Source organism: Salvelinus alpinus, chromosome 1 (assembly GCF_045679555.1).
Source record: "Salvelinus alpinus chromosome 1, SLU_Salpinus.1, whole genome shotgun sequence".
Classification (NCBI taxonomy): Eukaryota; Metazoa; Chordata; class Actinopteri; order Salmoniformes; family Salmonidae; genus Salvelinus; species Salvelinus alpinus.
Window position 1 is genome coordinate 37696085 of NC_092086.1, and position 16714 is coordinate 37712798.

The 16714-nt window shown below is 42.3% G+C and overlaps 1 protein-coding gene across 2 annotated transcripts; it reads left to right on the forward strand.

Annotated features, from left to right (window-relative positions):
- Positions 1 to 583: 583 nt before the first annotated feature.
- On the forward strand, positions 584 to 9384 carry LOC139575009 (ER membrane protein complex subunit 10-like). 2 transcript variants are annotated; one of them, XM_071399903.1, is made up of 8 exons: positions 584 to 842; positions 3843 to 3909; positions 4033 to 4145; positions 4243 to 4353; positions 4451 to 4635; positions 4789 to 4879; positions 8375 to 8475; positions 9098 to 9384. In XM_071399903.1, exons 1-7 carry the CDS (start codon positions 747 to 749, stop codon positions 8462 to 8464), a joined length of 753 nt encoding a protein of 250 aa, XP_071256004.1. In that variant the 5' UTR covers positions 584 to 746; the 3' UTR covers positions 8465 to 8475; positions 9098 to 9384. The 2 variants fall into 2 exon arrangements, with proteins under 2 accessions (XP_071256004.1, XP_071255997.1); XM_071399896.1 differs by lacking the exon at positions 8375 to 8475.
- The last annotated feature ends 7330 nt before the right edge of the window (positions 9385 to 16714 follow it).

Genomic DNA, 16714 nt, shown 5'->3' on the forward strand with positions numbered 1-16714 from the left:
AGACATAGCATACAGACAGAGCAACATAGGACAAGCAAGATGTAGCATACAGACAGAGCAACATAGAACAAAAAGCAGCAAGACAAAATTCATAAAAGCAACAAAGTGTTTCCACACCTCACAAGCTACAGACAACATGGTAAGCGGCAATACACAGCTAGGGATTATGTTCACAAATCTGATTGAACTTTAGCCATGTCTTCATGCATTTTGTGAAAGTGTGATATGTGGTGCAGTTATGTGTGTCTGATGGCAGTGTATTCCAGACATGGGAAGCTCTCACAGAGAAAGCGGATTTACTAAAGGTGCTTTTCCTTAAGGGAACTATAGTCACCTCTCATGGCAGACCTTGTGGATCTGCTGCCATATGTTTGGATTTTCTGTTTAACAAAAATACTGAGTGAAGGGGGAGCCAGGCCATTTAGGATCTTGAATACAAGACATGCGTCTGTGTATTGCACAAGATTTTCCCAAGTCAGGAGCTCATGCTTTCTGAGGATGTAACAATGATGATGGCTATTGGGCTTCCATGTTAGTGTTTCACACCTGAGTCACCAAAGAGTAGGCCTACCTTTCGATTTTCAATCTCCCGTTTTAGACATTTCAACAGTCCTGCATGAAGTTTGCTATCAACGCTACTCTATCGCCACCTGTAGTTTACTATAGGTTGGTGCTCGTTCTCCAGTGTACTACGTCATCGCGTAACATTATAGTTCCATGTTTACTTTGACGCACGGTCCGACAAAATGGCTTCAGTACCACGGTCGTTTTTGTTACTGTCAGTTATTCCCACAATACTTATATTGTGTGTTGATTTTGCGTGTTGCAACACTGGCAGAAAGGTATGTCAAAACCACTTTTTTGTTTTCTTTGCCAATATCTAATTCCATTAACTTAGACAACTAGTGTGCTTGCTGTTAGCTCTTGCTAACCGTCCGACCTTAGCTAACTAGCCAAATGAGTTAATGAGGACAACGCACGAATGTGAAACAGCTGTTCAATATGCATCAAATACAGCGTTACTTACTGTGCAGATAATGTTTTCACCAACGTCTATCAAACACGTAACGTTGGCTAAGTAGTCAGCAAAATTTGCGTTATAGTAACGCTAGCTATATTGATATTATGTTGTTTAGCTTGCCGTAGTTAGCTAGCTATCTAGGTGGGTGGCTTTGACAGCCTTGGTGGTGGTGCTCAATTTCTGTCACGCCATGGTAGTCATTTGTAATATTGCACGGATGTGTTCAACGTAAATCAAGCCAAGAATAATTCGGATCAATACCACTATGTTTGAATGGCAGGACCAATTTGTGGAAATGTCATCTTACATCTGAACTGCTCATTGTAAAGTGTTCCCAGGGTAGATATCTTTATTACAGCATCCAATGGGGCCCTAGCTAGCTAACTGCACTTTTTGCTCCTTCTTGCTGCAGCATTTCTGCTGAAATATTTTCTACCCCCAACTTTCAAAAGCCAATCAAATTATTTCTGCAGCCCATAGTGCAGATCTGCCCTGGGAACTGCCAATACAGTAAGTTAAATTGCTAGCCAGAAAATATTCCGATCCTACGCTTGTTTACATCTGCGTGGGGGTCGGATAGTTTCGATTCTTGTTTCGGTTAATACACCCTGGGGATGAGAAAATGCGTTACACTTCAAAATGTCCCATTATCCCAACTGTTACACCGAGAAGAATGAAGGACTGCTATGTACAAGACACCTGTCTGATTCGCACCTGTCAGAGTGAACTGATCCATTGTGGAGGCCGTTTAAATGGCACAGTTCATCAGTCTAAGACATGTGCTACTAAAATTGTATATGGTTAAATTATGTAAGAACAATGGTGCAACACAAATAATGGTTATTTTATAACAAATGCGCTTTCTCCCACGTTGGATAGTGGTCGCAGTCTGCGGTTCTGAAACACATCAGTGCCTGTTGGATTGGCGCCTTTTCCTAGACCATGTTGCAATGTGCATAATAGCAAAGTAAACCATCATATTGGTGTTGAGAACAATGCGGCTGAGGCAGCAGCGGAGTTAGGAGAGGAGAAAACAGTCCTTGCCTTAATTGTCTAAGAAAAATGAGGAGAGAGGAAACGCCAAATTAATTAGGTATATAATCAATAGCCTAACTGTTAAATGTAAGACAGATCCTGCTTCTGTTGCCTATTTGAGTGTTTAGTTGATAACCTACTGATTCTGTGAGGACCAACAATTTCACAAATTCTGCTGTTTTTAATCTTTGCTATGCTGTAATAAAGGCTTTACACTTTTTTAAATTAGACCAGCCTCTCTGGTATTATTTGTAATTTATTTAGTGTTTGCACTGTTCCAGATTGACTGAAAAAATATATTTATGATAATAATAACCCTTTTTCCTTGATCTCCTTCTTAGTGTTATTATTACTATTATTATTATGATCATCCTTATAATAATATGTCATTATCATTAGTAGGTATAGTATAGCAACCTTGTATAACCACCATCAAGCTGTAGGCCAAAGAGTGCATACTGTTTAGTCTAAATACCATAACTTACTTAGGCCTATATTTCAATACTTATATAGGCTACTGCATCACTCAATCATTTATCCGTTCATGTCATCACACAGCAATGGAATCAAGCATTTTAGTTTTAAAATACAATAACAAGCAATGATTTAATTAATAATTAGCGTAAACAATAAATAGGCCTAAACCGTTTCATTTCGGAAATTGCATTCATAAATGATTTTAGTCTTTGCTGTAATAAAGGCTTTACAAAAAAACATTACAACAGACTCTAATTTATTTAGTGTTTACATTGTTCGAAATGGTCAGAAAAATTATATTGTAGTCTAATAGCACCTGTTTGGCACACACAGGACTAATATGCACGCAGCGCTTGCTCCATACCATATTTTTCTTGATCTCCAGTATTTTCCACAACTAGACAAATTTATTCCACACATCTGGCTTACCCTTTACCTCCTGCGCAACCAGTAAACGTTCCCCTGCTTCAAGTTTATTTGTCACGTCCTCTGCATTCATTTTGCTGTCACATGTGTAAAGGTGTACAGAGTTTGTTATAACCAATTTATTGATGTGATTATGATATGCTATAGGTCAGGCCCTATTGGTCACGTGCATGCGAAGCATACATGTGTCACATAAAGAGAGCACAGGTTGAGGGAATAGGGATAGTTTTTCCTAAACAAATGAGGAATTTTGGTAACAGAACTTTTCAGTCAGAAATGGCTGTAATTATGTTGCAGCTTCAGCAACACAGACAGTGCTATACACACTGATGTTCTGTGGTGGTCGCTGCAGCAGGGAGGAGAGAGAGACAACGGGTGCTAGTCACAGTCATTCGCTGTCTCTTTTTTTCTTTTTTGTAACACAGAGCAGCAAATCTGAGCCAGGCAGCACAATCAAATCAATTGCGGTCGGACTCCCTCTAGTCATTTGTCTTAACTATTTCATCAAACAGTTCGCTTAAAGCATCAGACAGGCTCTGTGCATATAGTTGAAACACAAATGATGTGTCAATCGATTGGTCGAAAGAACAGACAACTCTTGGTCAAACAATATTTATTTTAGTCGGGGACACAACAAAGGAGCCGATTGGCTGACAGACACTGCCATTTAAAAAATTAATTCTCGGTCTAACATTTGGGATAATTGGACAATTCGTAGTACAACACAATTCTGTGGATTGAGGTACGTTTTCCAAGCCATATCTCACTCCAGCTCCGCGGTGTCTTAATCTAAACAGGAAGCTTGTCCAACCACAGTGTACCTGTAAGCAAGAGTCGGAATCTATTCTTTCTAGTAAAACTGCATCTATTTCCTTCTCCACAGATTGGTGATGGGCTGGACACAGACTTCAGTGGGTTCTCTGTCCCTCTTGAGCATTCCTTTGAAGTTGGTGAGTATGTATTGTCTAACTGTGATACGTTATTCTTCAAGGTTCCATTTACCAAATGAAGGAGATATCGAGGTCACGATTTTGGTGCTCATCGTGTGTTGTTATACCATTTATTTATTTCAGATGATGTGTCCCGGTTCCGTATGCGTGGAGCTCTGCAGTTAAGGGGTGGGAGGGAGACCAGTGTGTCCCTCTCCCAGAGCCAGCTATCAGAGGAGGACAGGAACACTCTGAAGGTGGGAGAGGAAGGTAGAGGCAGATGTGGTTTGGAGTTTACTGTCAGCAGTCAGGATTTTGTTCTGAATCTGTATCCCTCCTGTCCCTCTGACACAGGAAGTGGCTGCTGTGGATGGTCTGTACAAAATCCGAGTGCCCAGAGTGTCTTTGACAGACAGGCAGACAGAGCGCCAGATGGATGGCTACCTGACGGCGTTCGTCAGAGCGGTATGTGTGTCTCACCCTCATAGCAAGCTGAAATTAAAGACCACACCTCATTTGCATTTTCTTTTGTGAACATATCTGTTTCTTCTGTCTCCCTCAGTGCTCTTTAGTTGAGTCCCACCTCAGCGATGTCATCACCCTCCACACTGATGTCTCTGGCTACCTCATCGGTGTTTCCATAGTGACCATTCCAGGCGCGTGTCGGGGGACAGAGGTGGAGGACGAAGTTGATCTGGAGGCCTTTAACACTACGCTGACCATCATAGCGCCTACCAATGCACCCCAGTGAGTCATCAGTCCTTATTGATGTTCTGGTCACAGAAATATGGTTCTGGCTCTATCAAATCTACATTTGATTTAATTTTCTAACTCTTTTGGGTCGACTTCAACCTTTATCTTTCTCTGTCTAACAATATCCTTCATCATCCTCTCCCCCAGGCCGGAGACTGCTCTATTTATTGAGCGCATGGACATAGAACATGAAAAGAGAGGCAAGCCACAGGAGCAGAAATCCTTCTTTGCCAAATATGTAAGTGTGCATAGACATCTGTGGTTTGTGTCCTGCACTGTGTCATTATGACCGTCTATTGGGTCTATTCCTGGGATCTTCAAGTCTTTTAAACTCTGCTCTGCTGTTCAGTCTTGAGCTGCTCTGTTCCGTTATATATACACTAAGTGTACGAAACATTAGGAACACCTGCTCTTTCCATGACAGACTGACCAGGCGAATCCAGGTGAAAGCTTTGATCCCTTATTGATGTCACTTGTTAAATCCACTTCAATCAGTGTAGATGAAGGGGAGGAGACAGGTTAAAGAAGGATTTTTAAGCCTCGAGACAATTGAGACATGGATTGTGTATGTGTGCCGTTCAGAGGGTATATGGGCAAGACAAAATATTTAAGTGCCTTTGAACGGGGTATGTAGGTGCCAGGCGCACCGGTTTGTCAAGAAATGCAACGCTGCTGGATTTGTCCGCTCTCAACACTTTCCCGTGTGTATCAAGAATGGTCCACCACCCAAAGGACATCAACGCTTTCGACACCTTGTAGATAGGGCTGTGGCGGTAATGAAATTTCATTCGCCGGTGATTGTCAAGCAAATAACTGCCGGTCTCACAGTAATTTACCGTTAATTAACATAAACACATTTAGCATATCCTGTCTTCCACGCATAGCCTACAAGCCACTGATGGAGATCTTTGGAACATCTACATTTTAAAAAGTCTATTAAATCCATGTAATATAGCCTACACCATCACAATAAATCCATTATTTATTTTAGACAAGTCTAAAGAAACATGATATGAAGAAAATGTGGTCTATTTCAGAACAGGGTAGCATACTCTGAGTGTTAGGACCTGATCTGGCTATGCCATATGGCTGTGGGCTGCACTAGTTCATTTAGCAGACAAGATTTGCTTAGAATTCCGTGGCATTATTTTATATTATTTTATAATATGAAGAATACAATTGAACATGGTTGAATAAAATAGAAGGATATTTTGATTTGAGGGAGTGCGCACATGCGGCTATTCTGTTGAGCAATTAACAAAGAAACAGGTACTCCTATATGCTTAATTTAGAGATATTTATGTAACTTTAGTTGTGATACAAATGTTGGGCTAAATGTTTTGATTTGTAATACATTCTAAGGCTGCATGATGCGACTAATGATGATTTGAAAAAAGTCGCATGAAAGGCATGAGCTCTGCTTTGTTTCTTGCGCAGGTTGTACACATCAGTCTCATTCACAATTTGACAAGTACTTGATAATGCCTTGAATTTCCTGGCGGCATCCCCTTTGTGTGGCCGTATTGCTCCTAAAAAAATCCATGCCATTGCCACCAGTGGCCGTTGTGCCCTTGGGCTGAATATAATAATTATAATTCCCTTCTCCCGGCTGCATGATCCAAAGCACCTCTCACTCAAATGGCTCTCCGTCACGTGATCATGTCTTTCTCACAGGCTACAAGTGAAGACAGACACTTCGGGGACGCCACTGCGCGTGTCCTTATCCAATTCCGAGGCGCATATTGGAAGAACTGTCCACATTTACTTTTCGTCAGCCAACAAGATGAGAAGGCCTAACGAATAGCAAAAGCACTCGACTATGTCAATCCCCCATAGTACAAAAATTGACCTATTCTGTGCGAGAAATAAATATTCCAAAAATAGTCTGGGACAGTTGTGGGATGGGATAGATCCCAAATGAATACCACCACTAGCATCAAAAAACATTTTTTAAGCAATGAAGCTGACACAACAGATCAGAACGTTTAGTTTAAAATGTTGCTAAACTATTAGGCATTTCTTCACATAAGCGCAGCAATGCGCACATGGCAGTAGGCTAAAAGTGCGGATGTCCATTAGTGGGAAAACATCATTCTCAAAGGTGACCGCAAATGCGATTATGCATGTAATGCTTTATATATATGGTGAAAATTGTCTTCCCCCAAACTTGACTCACATGCTGCATATGTATGCCAGTTAGCTTTATAACGGGTTCAGAGCCTAATTTAATATGCTTAATTTTAAGAAGTTATTTGGCCACTTTTGATATGGTTTGTATAACAACTAAACATATAGGCCAGGCTACATGACGTGTGCGACTATGATTTGAAAAAGTCGCAAAAAAAGGCATGCGCTGTTTCTTTCCTTACTGCACACAAGCTGGGCATCATTCACAAGTGATAGGCTAATATTGTCACCCATCAGACTATTCTTAATTTATTCTTGTCTTTACATAACTAAATTTCATTCACATTATTTAGTATTTGATTTAGAATGTACCATTATCATTCACCTGTCGGAACGGGCAGGGGGGAAAAATACATGTCATCTATGCACTTAAGTAGCGAATAGAGGACGATTTTCACGTGGTTCATTTCCTTGCCAGCCAGGTTGGCTATACTCCCTTTGTAAAGAGAAGCAATGTGCTTAATATTATGAAAGTTGAGAAATAAATATAGTAGGCCTAGCCTATAGAAAGCTGACGGGATCCTCCTCTTTTTAATAGAGGCCATCACACGCATGGGTTCTCATTAAGTGTTCTGATTTTCGATTATATTTGCATTGATGTCAAAGTGATTAGAGGGACAATAGAGAGCTGAGGACCAGGCAGTTAGCAAGTTTTGTAGGCTACTAATGATCAGCAGCAGCATCAGAGCTTGGAGAAGCGTAATTACCGTGACTAAACGGTCACGTGGAATTTGACTGTAATCATGACTCGTGATCGCCGGTGTGGCAGTAATACGGTCACCGTAACAGCCCTACTTGTAGAGTCCATGTCCCAATGAATTGAGGCTGTTCTGAGGGCAAAGAGGGGGGTGCAACTGAATATTAGGAAGGTGTTCCTAAGTTTGGTATACTCAGTGTATGTCTGCATGTTGTTAGGTGTCTTTGTTTTGTCTAACCCTAGCCAATCCGGATATGTCCTGTCCTGAGAGGTATGTTAAGATTTGAACCTACTCTGGGTTTTCTAAAGCTAGCCAGCTTCAGTTAGCTTCACATGACAGCTCAGGCTTTATCCGTACTACGACGGTTGATATTGGTTGTCCGCCTGCCGCTAACTCTACGTATTTTAAGTCGTCTTCCTCAAATGAAGGGGATGGTGACGCAATCTTTGCGAGAGGGGGGAATCTGATTGCGTTGGTCCTCGACTCGCAGCTCAAACACTTCATTCAGGATAAATGGAGTTAGCCCTGAGTTAACCTGAATGGGAGCAGGGTAGTTCTGAAGGATTTGTTGCCATAGAAATGTACCTGGCTAAAAGGTGAGCCACTTCCGTGGTACCAGTTATCCCGAGTTTAACTCAGTTGACCAACGTTACCTCACTAACTGCTTAAACCGCGTTCATAGTATAGGGCTCTGTGCTGTGTTTTATGTGCTGTGCTCCCATTGCTGTGTTTGATTTAATCAGTGCTGTTGTCTGAGTCTGTGTTGCTGATTGTGACTGTGTCATTTGTTGACTCAGTGCTGTGCTGTGCCGTTTGTTGACTTAGTGCTATGCTGTGCTGTGTTCCAGTGGTATTTGATTCTGGGAGGTGCAATCTTCCTCATGGCCAGCAGTTCGGCACAACCCTCAGCAGGGGGAGCCGAAGAGCAGCAGAGCTGATTCCCACTCAAGTACTGTTCTCACTTTGGCTCATTCAGCAACTCACTCTGGGCTGTCCGCCTATGTTTGTGCCGCGCTTCGTGTCTCTTCTGCTTCTTGCAAGCTTATGTATATATGTGTTATACTGTTCACTGATTTGATTAACGCTAACATTTTTCACTAATCATTTTTCCTGTTTGTCCCTCCCCTCCTGTCCTTGTCATTCAAGGTCAATGCTAATGATCCAGAGCTAATGATCAGGGTTTTTTTGTCACTGCAGACCTTTAATTAATCCAGGTGTGTCCCATTGATTAGTAATAAGCTGAAGCACTCTAGTAAAATAGGATTGGACAACATACACACCTTCATTGCTAAAGTGGATTAGATTATCACAGTCATTTTGTGCCTCCTTCTTTTACACACTTGTCATTGGCATTGACCCTGAGATGTTTCACTTCACTGTTCACCTCACTCTCTCAGCCACTCTTTGTCCTTCTCTCGTTTGCTGAGTGAGGTGGACATTGAACAGGATGAAACTGTGGGACTGTTGTGCAGGAGAAGCATCACTAATCACAGCTTGTAGTCTTACCCTGAGTTAGATTAACATCTTGTATCATTTGATAATAACATGAACATCTGCCTCCCTCTCTCCAGTGGATGTACATTGTTCCCCTCGTTCTCTTCCTGATGATGTCAGGAGCTCAGGATCAGTCCGGGGGTGGAGCAGCTAATGGAGGAGGCCGATGATCGCCGTGCCAACATGATTTATGTGGAGCAGTTTCTTCTACTTGTAAATAGTTATGTAGAGAAATGCACACCATTCAACACACAGTTACACATAGACTAATATGGACAGATGAGCTAACCTTGAGAACGTATGTCATGAACTTCATTTTTAATATTGAAGTGATGGGAAAAATAAAATATTTATTACTACCTGATAACTGTCTGACTATGGTATTGATAGCCACTAGCCAGTATGATGCCGCTGGATATGTATTCAAGAGTGGGGTGGGTGGGGGACGCTGAGTAAAGAGAGAAATGGGAGTTGTTTTCAGTCTTCTCTACTCCACTAGATGTCCTCTTTCTCTGCCCATCCAGAATGATGCCTTATTGAAGATTTGTTCAACGTTAAAGCAATTCGATGGAGGATGACAAAGGGAAATTGACGCTTTCGTGAACATGTCACCATGGACAATATTTGCAGCATTTTGTTTGTGGTAATTCTTTAAAGTACATTGTGTAATAGCTGTAAACAGTAGTGTAATAAGGTGTGTTTAGCTATTGCAGTGTCAGAGAACTGTCATTCAGATCACATACCCTGTCCTGCCATTAATCTCTATTTTATTGCATGGCTTGACTGCCACGCATATTCAAGCGGGGAAAAAATAAAACCACATCAATGCAGTCATGCTTCACAGTCCAATAATACAGTGTTGCCAGGACACTATTGAGTTACTGGTTAAGTCCAACCCCTCTCCTCAAATTTCTTCTCTGATCTGTTACTCTGTCCCTCGTGAAAATCATTCTGCTGTCCATCTTCTATTCAATTCTCTGCCTGGCTCTCTGGTACTGCCTTTACTCCCATCTCATCTTTGCTGAATTCTAAGCCATAGTTTCACTCTGTCTCAGTGTCTTTACCACCCTTCTCTCTGTCTGTCTCTACAACCCTTCTCCCTCTGACTCTACCCTTCTCCTTCTGTCTCTCTACCACTCCTCTCAGTCTCTACCCATCTCCCAATTGGTCTCTACCCTTCTCATTCTCTGTCTGTCTTCCAATCACACTACTCCTCTCCCTCATATTTATAAGAATGAGTCAGGCTAGGGGGATTGTAGAATGCCAGCAGTATAGCTTTAGAGACAGAATGTTCTGGAACCCCTGTGTCAACATGGCCACCCCTCGTCAGTCACCCTCAACATTCATTTGTCTGTTTTTAGTCTATGTACACAGCTGTGAGGTGTAGCCCCTTATTTTCAGAGGCTCAGTGTTGAGCTCCATCGCTTTAGTGTCCTCTGCCCCCCACCCCACATCACCAGCTACCACTTTGGTCCTACAAACACACAGCATTATGTTAGGCTCTGCCCTGAAACCTTTAACCTCAACCTTATCCCCATGTTCCTCCCACCTCGCTCTGTTGACTTGAGAAAGGAAGGGATGAGGCGACGAGGACAGCTGAAGGAAAAAGGAGAGCTTGAATGGGAGAGAGCGACAAAGTAATTTGTTAGTAAAAAGATATGCCACTGTGTCAGGTGGGAAGGCATATGACAGTAGAAAACACTCAAGCAACGTGGGGAAAGTTATATCAGAAAAATGTCTGATTGTCTTCTTTCTAGTGGCAGCCCACAGGTACATGGAAATATGAAATAAAAATATAACAATGTATGAATATATCTGAATTAATATGATTTTGAATGTTACACCTGACCTATATCTACGTCATTGCAGCTCTCCAATCTCTCAAACTAACCACGGATGTTTTGTTGAATGAAAAATCCATCCTTATTCATAAACGATTCGTAAACACCAGCCTGTCCATCAGCATTAGGTAGTTGGTCACCTTTTACTTTCTCCACAAATAGCTCTCATCCAGCAGCCTGGTCTCATAGACCAGATGTAACATAGTAAATGTAAATCCAGGACACTCAAATTAGTATGATATGTTATGTTCGGTATGGTTACATAAGACAGAAGATTACTTAAGGCAAAAACAAAAGTTGGGTGGTTGGTCGGGCGTATACCGTGAACGTCTAGCAACCCAAAGGCTTCGTGTTCGATTCTCATCAAGGACAACTTTAGCATTTTAGTTAATTAGAAACTTTGCAACTGCTTAGCATGTTAGCTAACCCTTCCCCTAACCTTAACATTTTACCCTAACCCTAACTTCTAGACTAGACGTTAGCCACCTAGCTAACATTAGCCATAACAAATTGGAATTCATAACATGTCATAAGTTTAGCAAATGCTTTACATATTGTACGAATTGCAATTTGTAACATTTTACGAATTGCAATTTGTAACATATCATACGAATTGTAATTCATAACATATACGAAATGGATGATGGACATCCACAAATTAATACATACCATAGGAAACGTAACATATCATACTAATTGGAGTGTCAGGATTTACATTTACTATGTTACATCTACCCATGAGTCCAGGTTGCATCCAGAGGAGCCTATCAGCACCAGGCCTGACGATTGCCTGTCTACCAGAAAGCTGGGGAAAGATGACACTGGTGCACATGAGAGTTGGAATCTTCAAGAATGGAATCTTATGAGTTTGTTGCTTTGCTTTAAAAAGGGATTTAAGAAAATGCATAAACAAGTCCATACTGTAGTTTCTAGATGAAACACTGTTTTGGTGTGTGATCAAATTGGATAATTCTGTTACAGAACATGTCTACCAGCAAAAGTGAGCGGTATATTGATGTTCTATGTGAGGAGATCAAATGTTTCCTGTCCAGCTCATATGCTTTAACTTCCCCACTCACACACACATTGGGTAGTGGGTAATACAGGGTCCCATGGAGGTGTGTATATTATCAGCATACAGCCATGTTCATAGCACCAAAGCCTCTCAATATTTTCTATGTATTTATTTAACCTATATTTAACCAGTCAAGTCAGTTAAGGACAAATTCTTATTTACAATGACGGCCTACCAATATATATATCAATATACCAATATACACTGCTCAAAAAAATTAAGGGAACACTTAAACAACACAATGTAACTCCAAGTCAATCACACTTCTGTGAAATCAAACTGTCCACTTAGGAAGCAACACTGATTGACAATACATGTCACATGCTGTTGTGCCAATGGAATAGACAACAGGTGGAAAATATGCTTCCTGGCTGATGTTTTGGTCACTTTTGAATGCTGGCGGTGCTTTCACTCTAGTGGTAGCATGAGACGGAATCTACAACCCACACAAGTGGCTCAGGTAGTGCAGCTCATCCAGGATGGCACATCAATGCGAGCTGTGGCAAGAAGGTTTGCTGTGTCTGTCAGCGTAGTGTCCAGAGCATGGAGGCGCTACCAGGAGACAGGCCAGTACATCAGGAGACGTGGAGGAGGCCGTAGGAGGGCAACATCCCAGCAGCAGGACCGCTACCTCCGCCTTTGTGCAAGGAGGAGCACTGCCAGAGCCCTGCAAAATGACCTCCAGCAGGCCACAAATGTGCATGTGTCTGCTCAAACGGTCAGAAACAGACTCCATGAGGGTGGTATGAGGGCCCGACGTCCACAGGTGGGGGTTGTGCTTACAGCCGAACACCGTGCAGGACGTTTGGCATTTGCCAGAGAACACCAAGATTGGCAAATTCGCTACTGGCGCCCTGTGCTCTTCACAGATGAAAGCAGGTTCACACTGAGCACATGAGCACGTGACAGAGTCTGGAGACGCCGTGGAGAACGTTCTGCTGCCTGCAACATCCTCCAGCATGACCGGTTTGGCGGTGGGTCAGTCATGGTGTGGGGTGGCATTTCTTTGGGGGGCCGCACAGCCCTCCATGTGCTCGCCAGAGGTAGCCTGACTGCCATTAGGTACCGAGATGAGATCCTCAGACCCCTTGTGAGACCATATGCTGGTGCGGTTGGCCCTGGGTTCCTCCTAATGCAAGACAATGCTAGACCTCATGTGGCTGGAGTGTGTCAGCAGTTCCTGCAAGAGGAAGGCATTGATGCTATGGACTGGCCCGCCCGTTCCCCAGACCTGAATCCAATTGAGCACATCTGGGACATCATGTCTCGCTCCATCCACCAAAGCCACGTTGCACCACAGACTGTCCAGGAGTTGGTGGATGCTTTAGTCCAGGTCTGGGAGGAGATCCCTCAGGAGACCATCCGCCACCTCATCAGGAGCATGCCCAGGCATTGTAGGGAGGTCATACAGGCACGTGGAGGCCACACACACTACTGAGCCTCATTTTGACTTGTTTTAAGGACATTACATCAAAGTTGGATCAGCCTGTAGTGTGGTTTTCCACTTTAATTTTGAGTGTGACTCCAAATCCAGACCTCCATGGGTTGATAAATTTGATTTCCATTGATAATTCTTGTGTGATTTTGTTGTCAGCACATTCAACTATGTAAAGAAAAAAGTATTTAATAAGAATATTTCATTCATTCAGATCTAGGATGTGTTATTTTAGTGTTCCCTTTATTTTTTTGAGCAGTGTATAAGGCTCTGCATAGCACTATGGAGTGATGTATGGTGTCAAGGACAGAATATATCACAGGCCACAGATAGCCAAACCAAAATAAATGAGGAAAAGTGAGGATGGCCACATGGGATAGAGGAAAGGGGGGATACTAGACAAATGAGAAAGAAGGTAGAGGATAGAGTGAGTGAAGGGTGAAGAGAGTAAGATAAATCTTACAGACCAATTGGGCTGCCGCCTGCATGCCGGTGGTGCCACATAAATCTCTGGGTTCCCTGTCGCTAAGAAACCAACAATGACACCGTGCGTGGGCAGGGACCCCCGGTTTGGGATATCCTGTGATTACGGAGTATTATGTGGTTTATGTTGCTCTGGCGCAGCTATAGGGAAAACATATTTAGTGCAAACATCTTTAATATCTTTAATGCTGGTTAATGTTTACCTTGTCTGTACCCCTGCTCTGTAAGCACAATGTGGAATACCAAGTCCTATTCCTTCGAGGGCCTACTTAGTCAACTGTTTGTAACTCATGTATACACGGTACACCATGGGGCGGTTTCCCAGACAGTGAATCTCCATTGAAAGTGCGTTTTAGTCCAGGACTAGGCTTAACCTATGCCTGCGAAAACCGCCTCTGTGTATTTATGAGAAAACGTTATCATATATAAGTCATGAACAACAATTCTTATACATTACATTAGTACATGTAGCAAACTATGTAATCATTTTTACAAGAAGTGTATTAGCCATTGCTTAAATTCAGCATTAACAAGCTTGGTAAAGTTCACGTACGAGCTTCATTGCATTTGGGGGTCCTGGGTTGCCAGTGTAAGCAGAGTCACCTTCCAAGTTGCTGGAAAGGTTGCGAAGTTCGTACTGACCCAAAAGCACACATAGAAAAACAGCCACCATGAGAAACGTGAGAGGAGGAAAACACCTGGCTTTTCAATCAGCTGGTAACAGGCTCCTAACAGGACGTCAAAAAAGGGAAATGATCGCAAGGGCATATAAAGCATTACAGTCCCACATACAACTATGCTTCTAAATCTATATGGTACAGTGTGCGTAGTGCGCCATTATTTTAGTCATTTCACCATACCACTATATCATTATCATAACTCGTAACAAATGGAATAAAACACTAGCTATCAGATAACTCAGTGAGTGGACATGCTCCTGTATGGAATATACCGTGGTGGTATTAGTCTATATAATAATGATGCATAGCAACCCTGGGAGTACTGAAAGATCTTCGTGTAATACTCTTTAAGTCCACACACTGACATCGCTGTGGGTGTTGAATGCTGATGTTTATTAGCATACCACATACTCAACATATCTGGTCTTCTGGTGGCCAGCACGAAGCAGGCACTTACACTTCATTAAAATGCCTCTTCTAATAGCTAGATGTCCCCGAACACAGTGACCCAATGAAACACTGTGTCCTGTCAGGAAGTTATTTTGTTACAGAAATACAGAAATCCTCCTGTTTGAAATGATTTGGAGGCAGGTAAGGTGCACCTTCCCAGGCAGTATCTGAGGATGCCGACAGCATGGCTTTTGACATTACAAGCTAGAACACTTCAACACAAGCCCGCAGCCCAAGAATCATACAGTATCTGCAAGGGCAATGCAATCGTCATTCAATAGCTCCGCATTTAGCTCCACACTACACATTCACAATATTCCATCACCTTTCTATAGGCTAGGCCTACTATATTTTTTTCTCAACTTTCTTAATATTAAGCACATTGCTTAACTTTACAACAGGAGATTAGCCTACCTGGCTGTCATGAAAATGAACCACAGGAAAAGCGGTTTCGAGAGAGAGAGAGGTCCATGATATTGGTCCATTCTAAATCAAAACAAATTTCACACATATACACTACCGGTCAAAACGTTTAGAACACCTACTCATTCAAGGTTGTTTAAAAAAAAAACATTCTACATTGTAGAATAATAGTGAAGACATCAAAACTATGAAATAACACAGTTGTAACCAAAAAAGTGTTTAAAAAATCAAAATATATTTGAGATTTGAAATTATTCAATGTAGCCACCCTTTGCCTTGATGACAGCTTTGCACACTCTTGGCATTCTCTCAACCAGCTTCATGAGGTAGTCACCTGGAATGCATTTCAATTCACAGGTGTGCCTTGTTAAAAGTTAATTTGTGAAATTTATTTATTTCTTAATGCATTTGAGCCAATCAGTTGTGTTGTGACATGGTAGGGGTGGTAAACAGAAGATAGCCCTATTTGGTAAAAGACAGAGTCCATATTATGGTAAGAACAGCTCAAATAAGCAAAGAGAAACGACACTATATCATTACTTTAAGACATGAAGGTCAGTCAATCCGGAAAATGTCAAGAACTTTGAAAGTTTCTTCAAGTGCAATCGCAAAAACCATCAAGCACTATGACTAAACTGTCTCTCTGTAACGTCCTGACCAGAGTTATTATGTGTTTTGCTTGTTTAGTGTTGGTCAGGACGTGAGCTGGGTGGGAATTCTATGTTGTGTGTCTAGTTTGTCTGTTTCTGTGTCCAGCCTAATATGGTTCTCAATCAGAGGCAGCTGGTAATCGTTGTCCCTGATTGAGAATCATATATAGGAGGCTTGTTTGGTGTTGGGATTTTGTGGGTGATTGTTTCCTGTCTCTGTGTTTGTCTGCACCAGATAGGTCTGTCTCGGTTTTTTCACATTTGTTATTTTGTATGTTGTTTGTAGTGTTTCACTTGTTCTTTAATTAAACATGTTGAACACTAGCCGCGCTGCACTTTGGTCCTCTCCTTCACCCCTGGAAGAAAGCCGTTACAGAATCACCCACCAAACCCGGACCAAGCAGCGTGGCAACGGGCAGCAGCAACAGCAGCAGCGGTACCAGGAGGAATGGTCATGGGAGGAAATCATGAACGGAAAAGGACCCTGTGCTAAGGTTGGAAAGGATCACCTCCCATGGGAACAGCTGGAGGCAACCGGAGAGAGGAACTGGCGTTATGAAGGTACACGGCTAGCATCCGTCTGCCACGAGCCTTCAGAGCCGCCCGTCTGCCACGAGCCTTCAGAGCCGCCCGTCTGTCCCGAGCCATTAGAGCCGT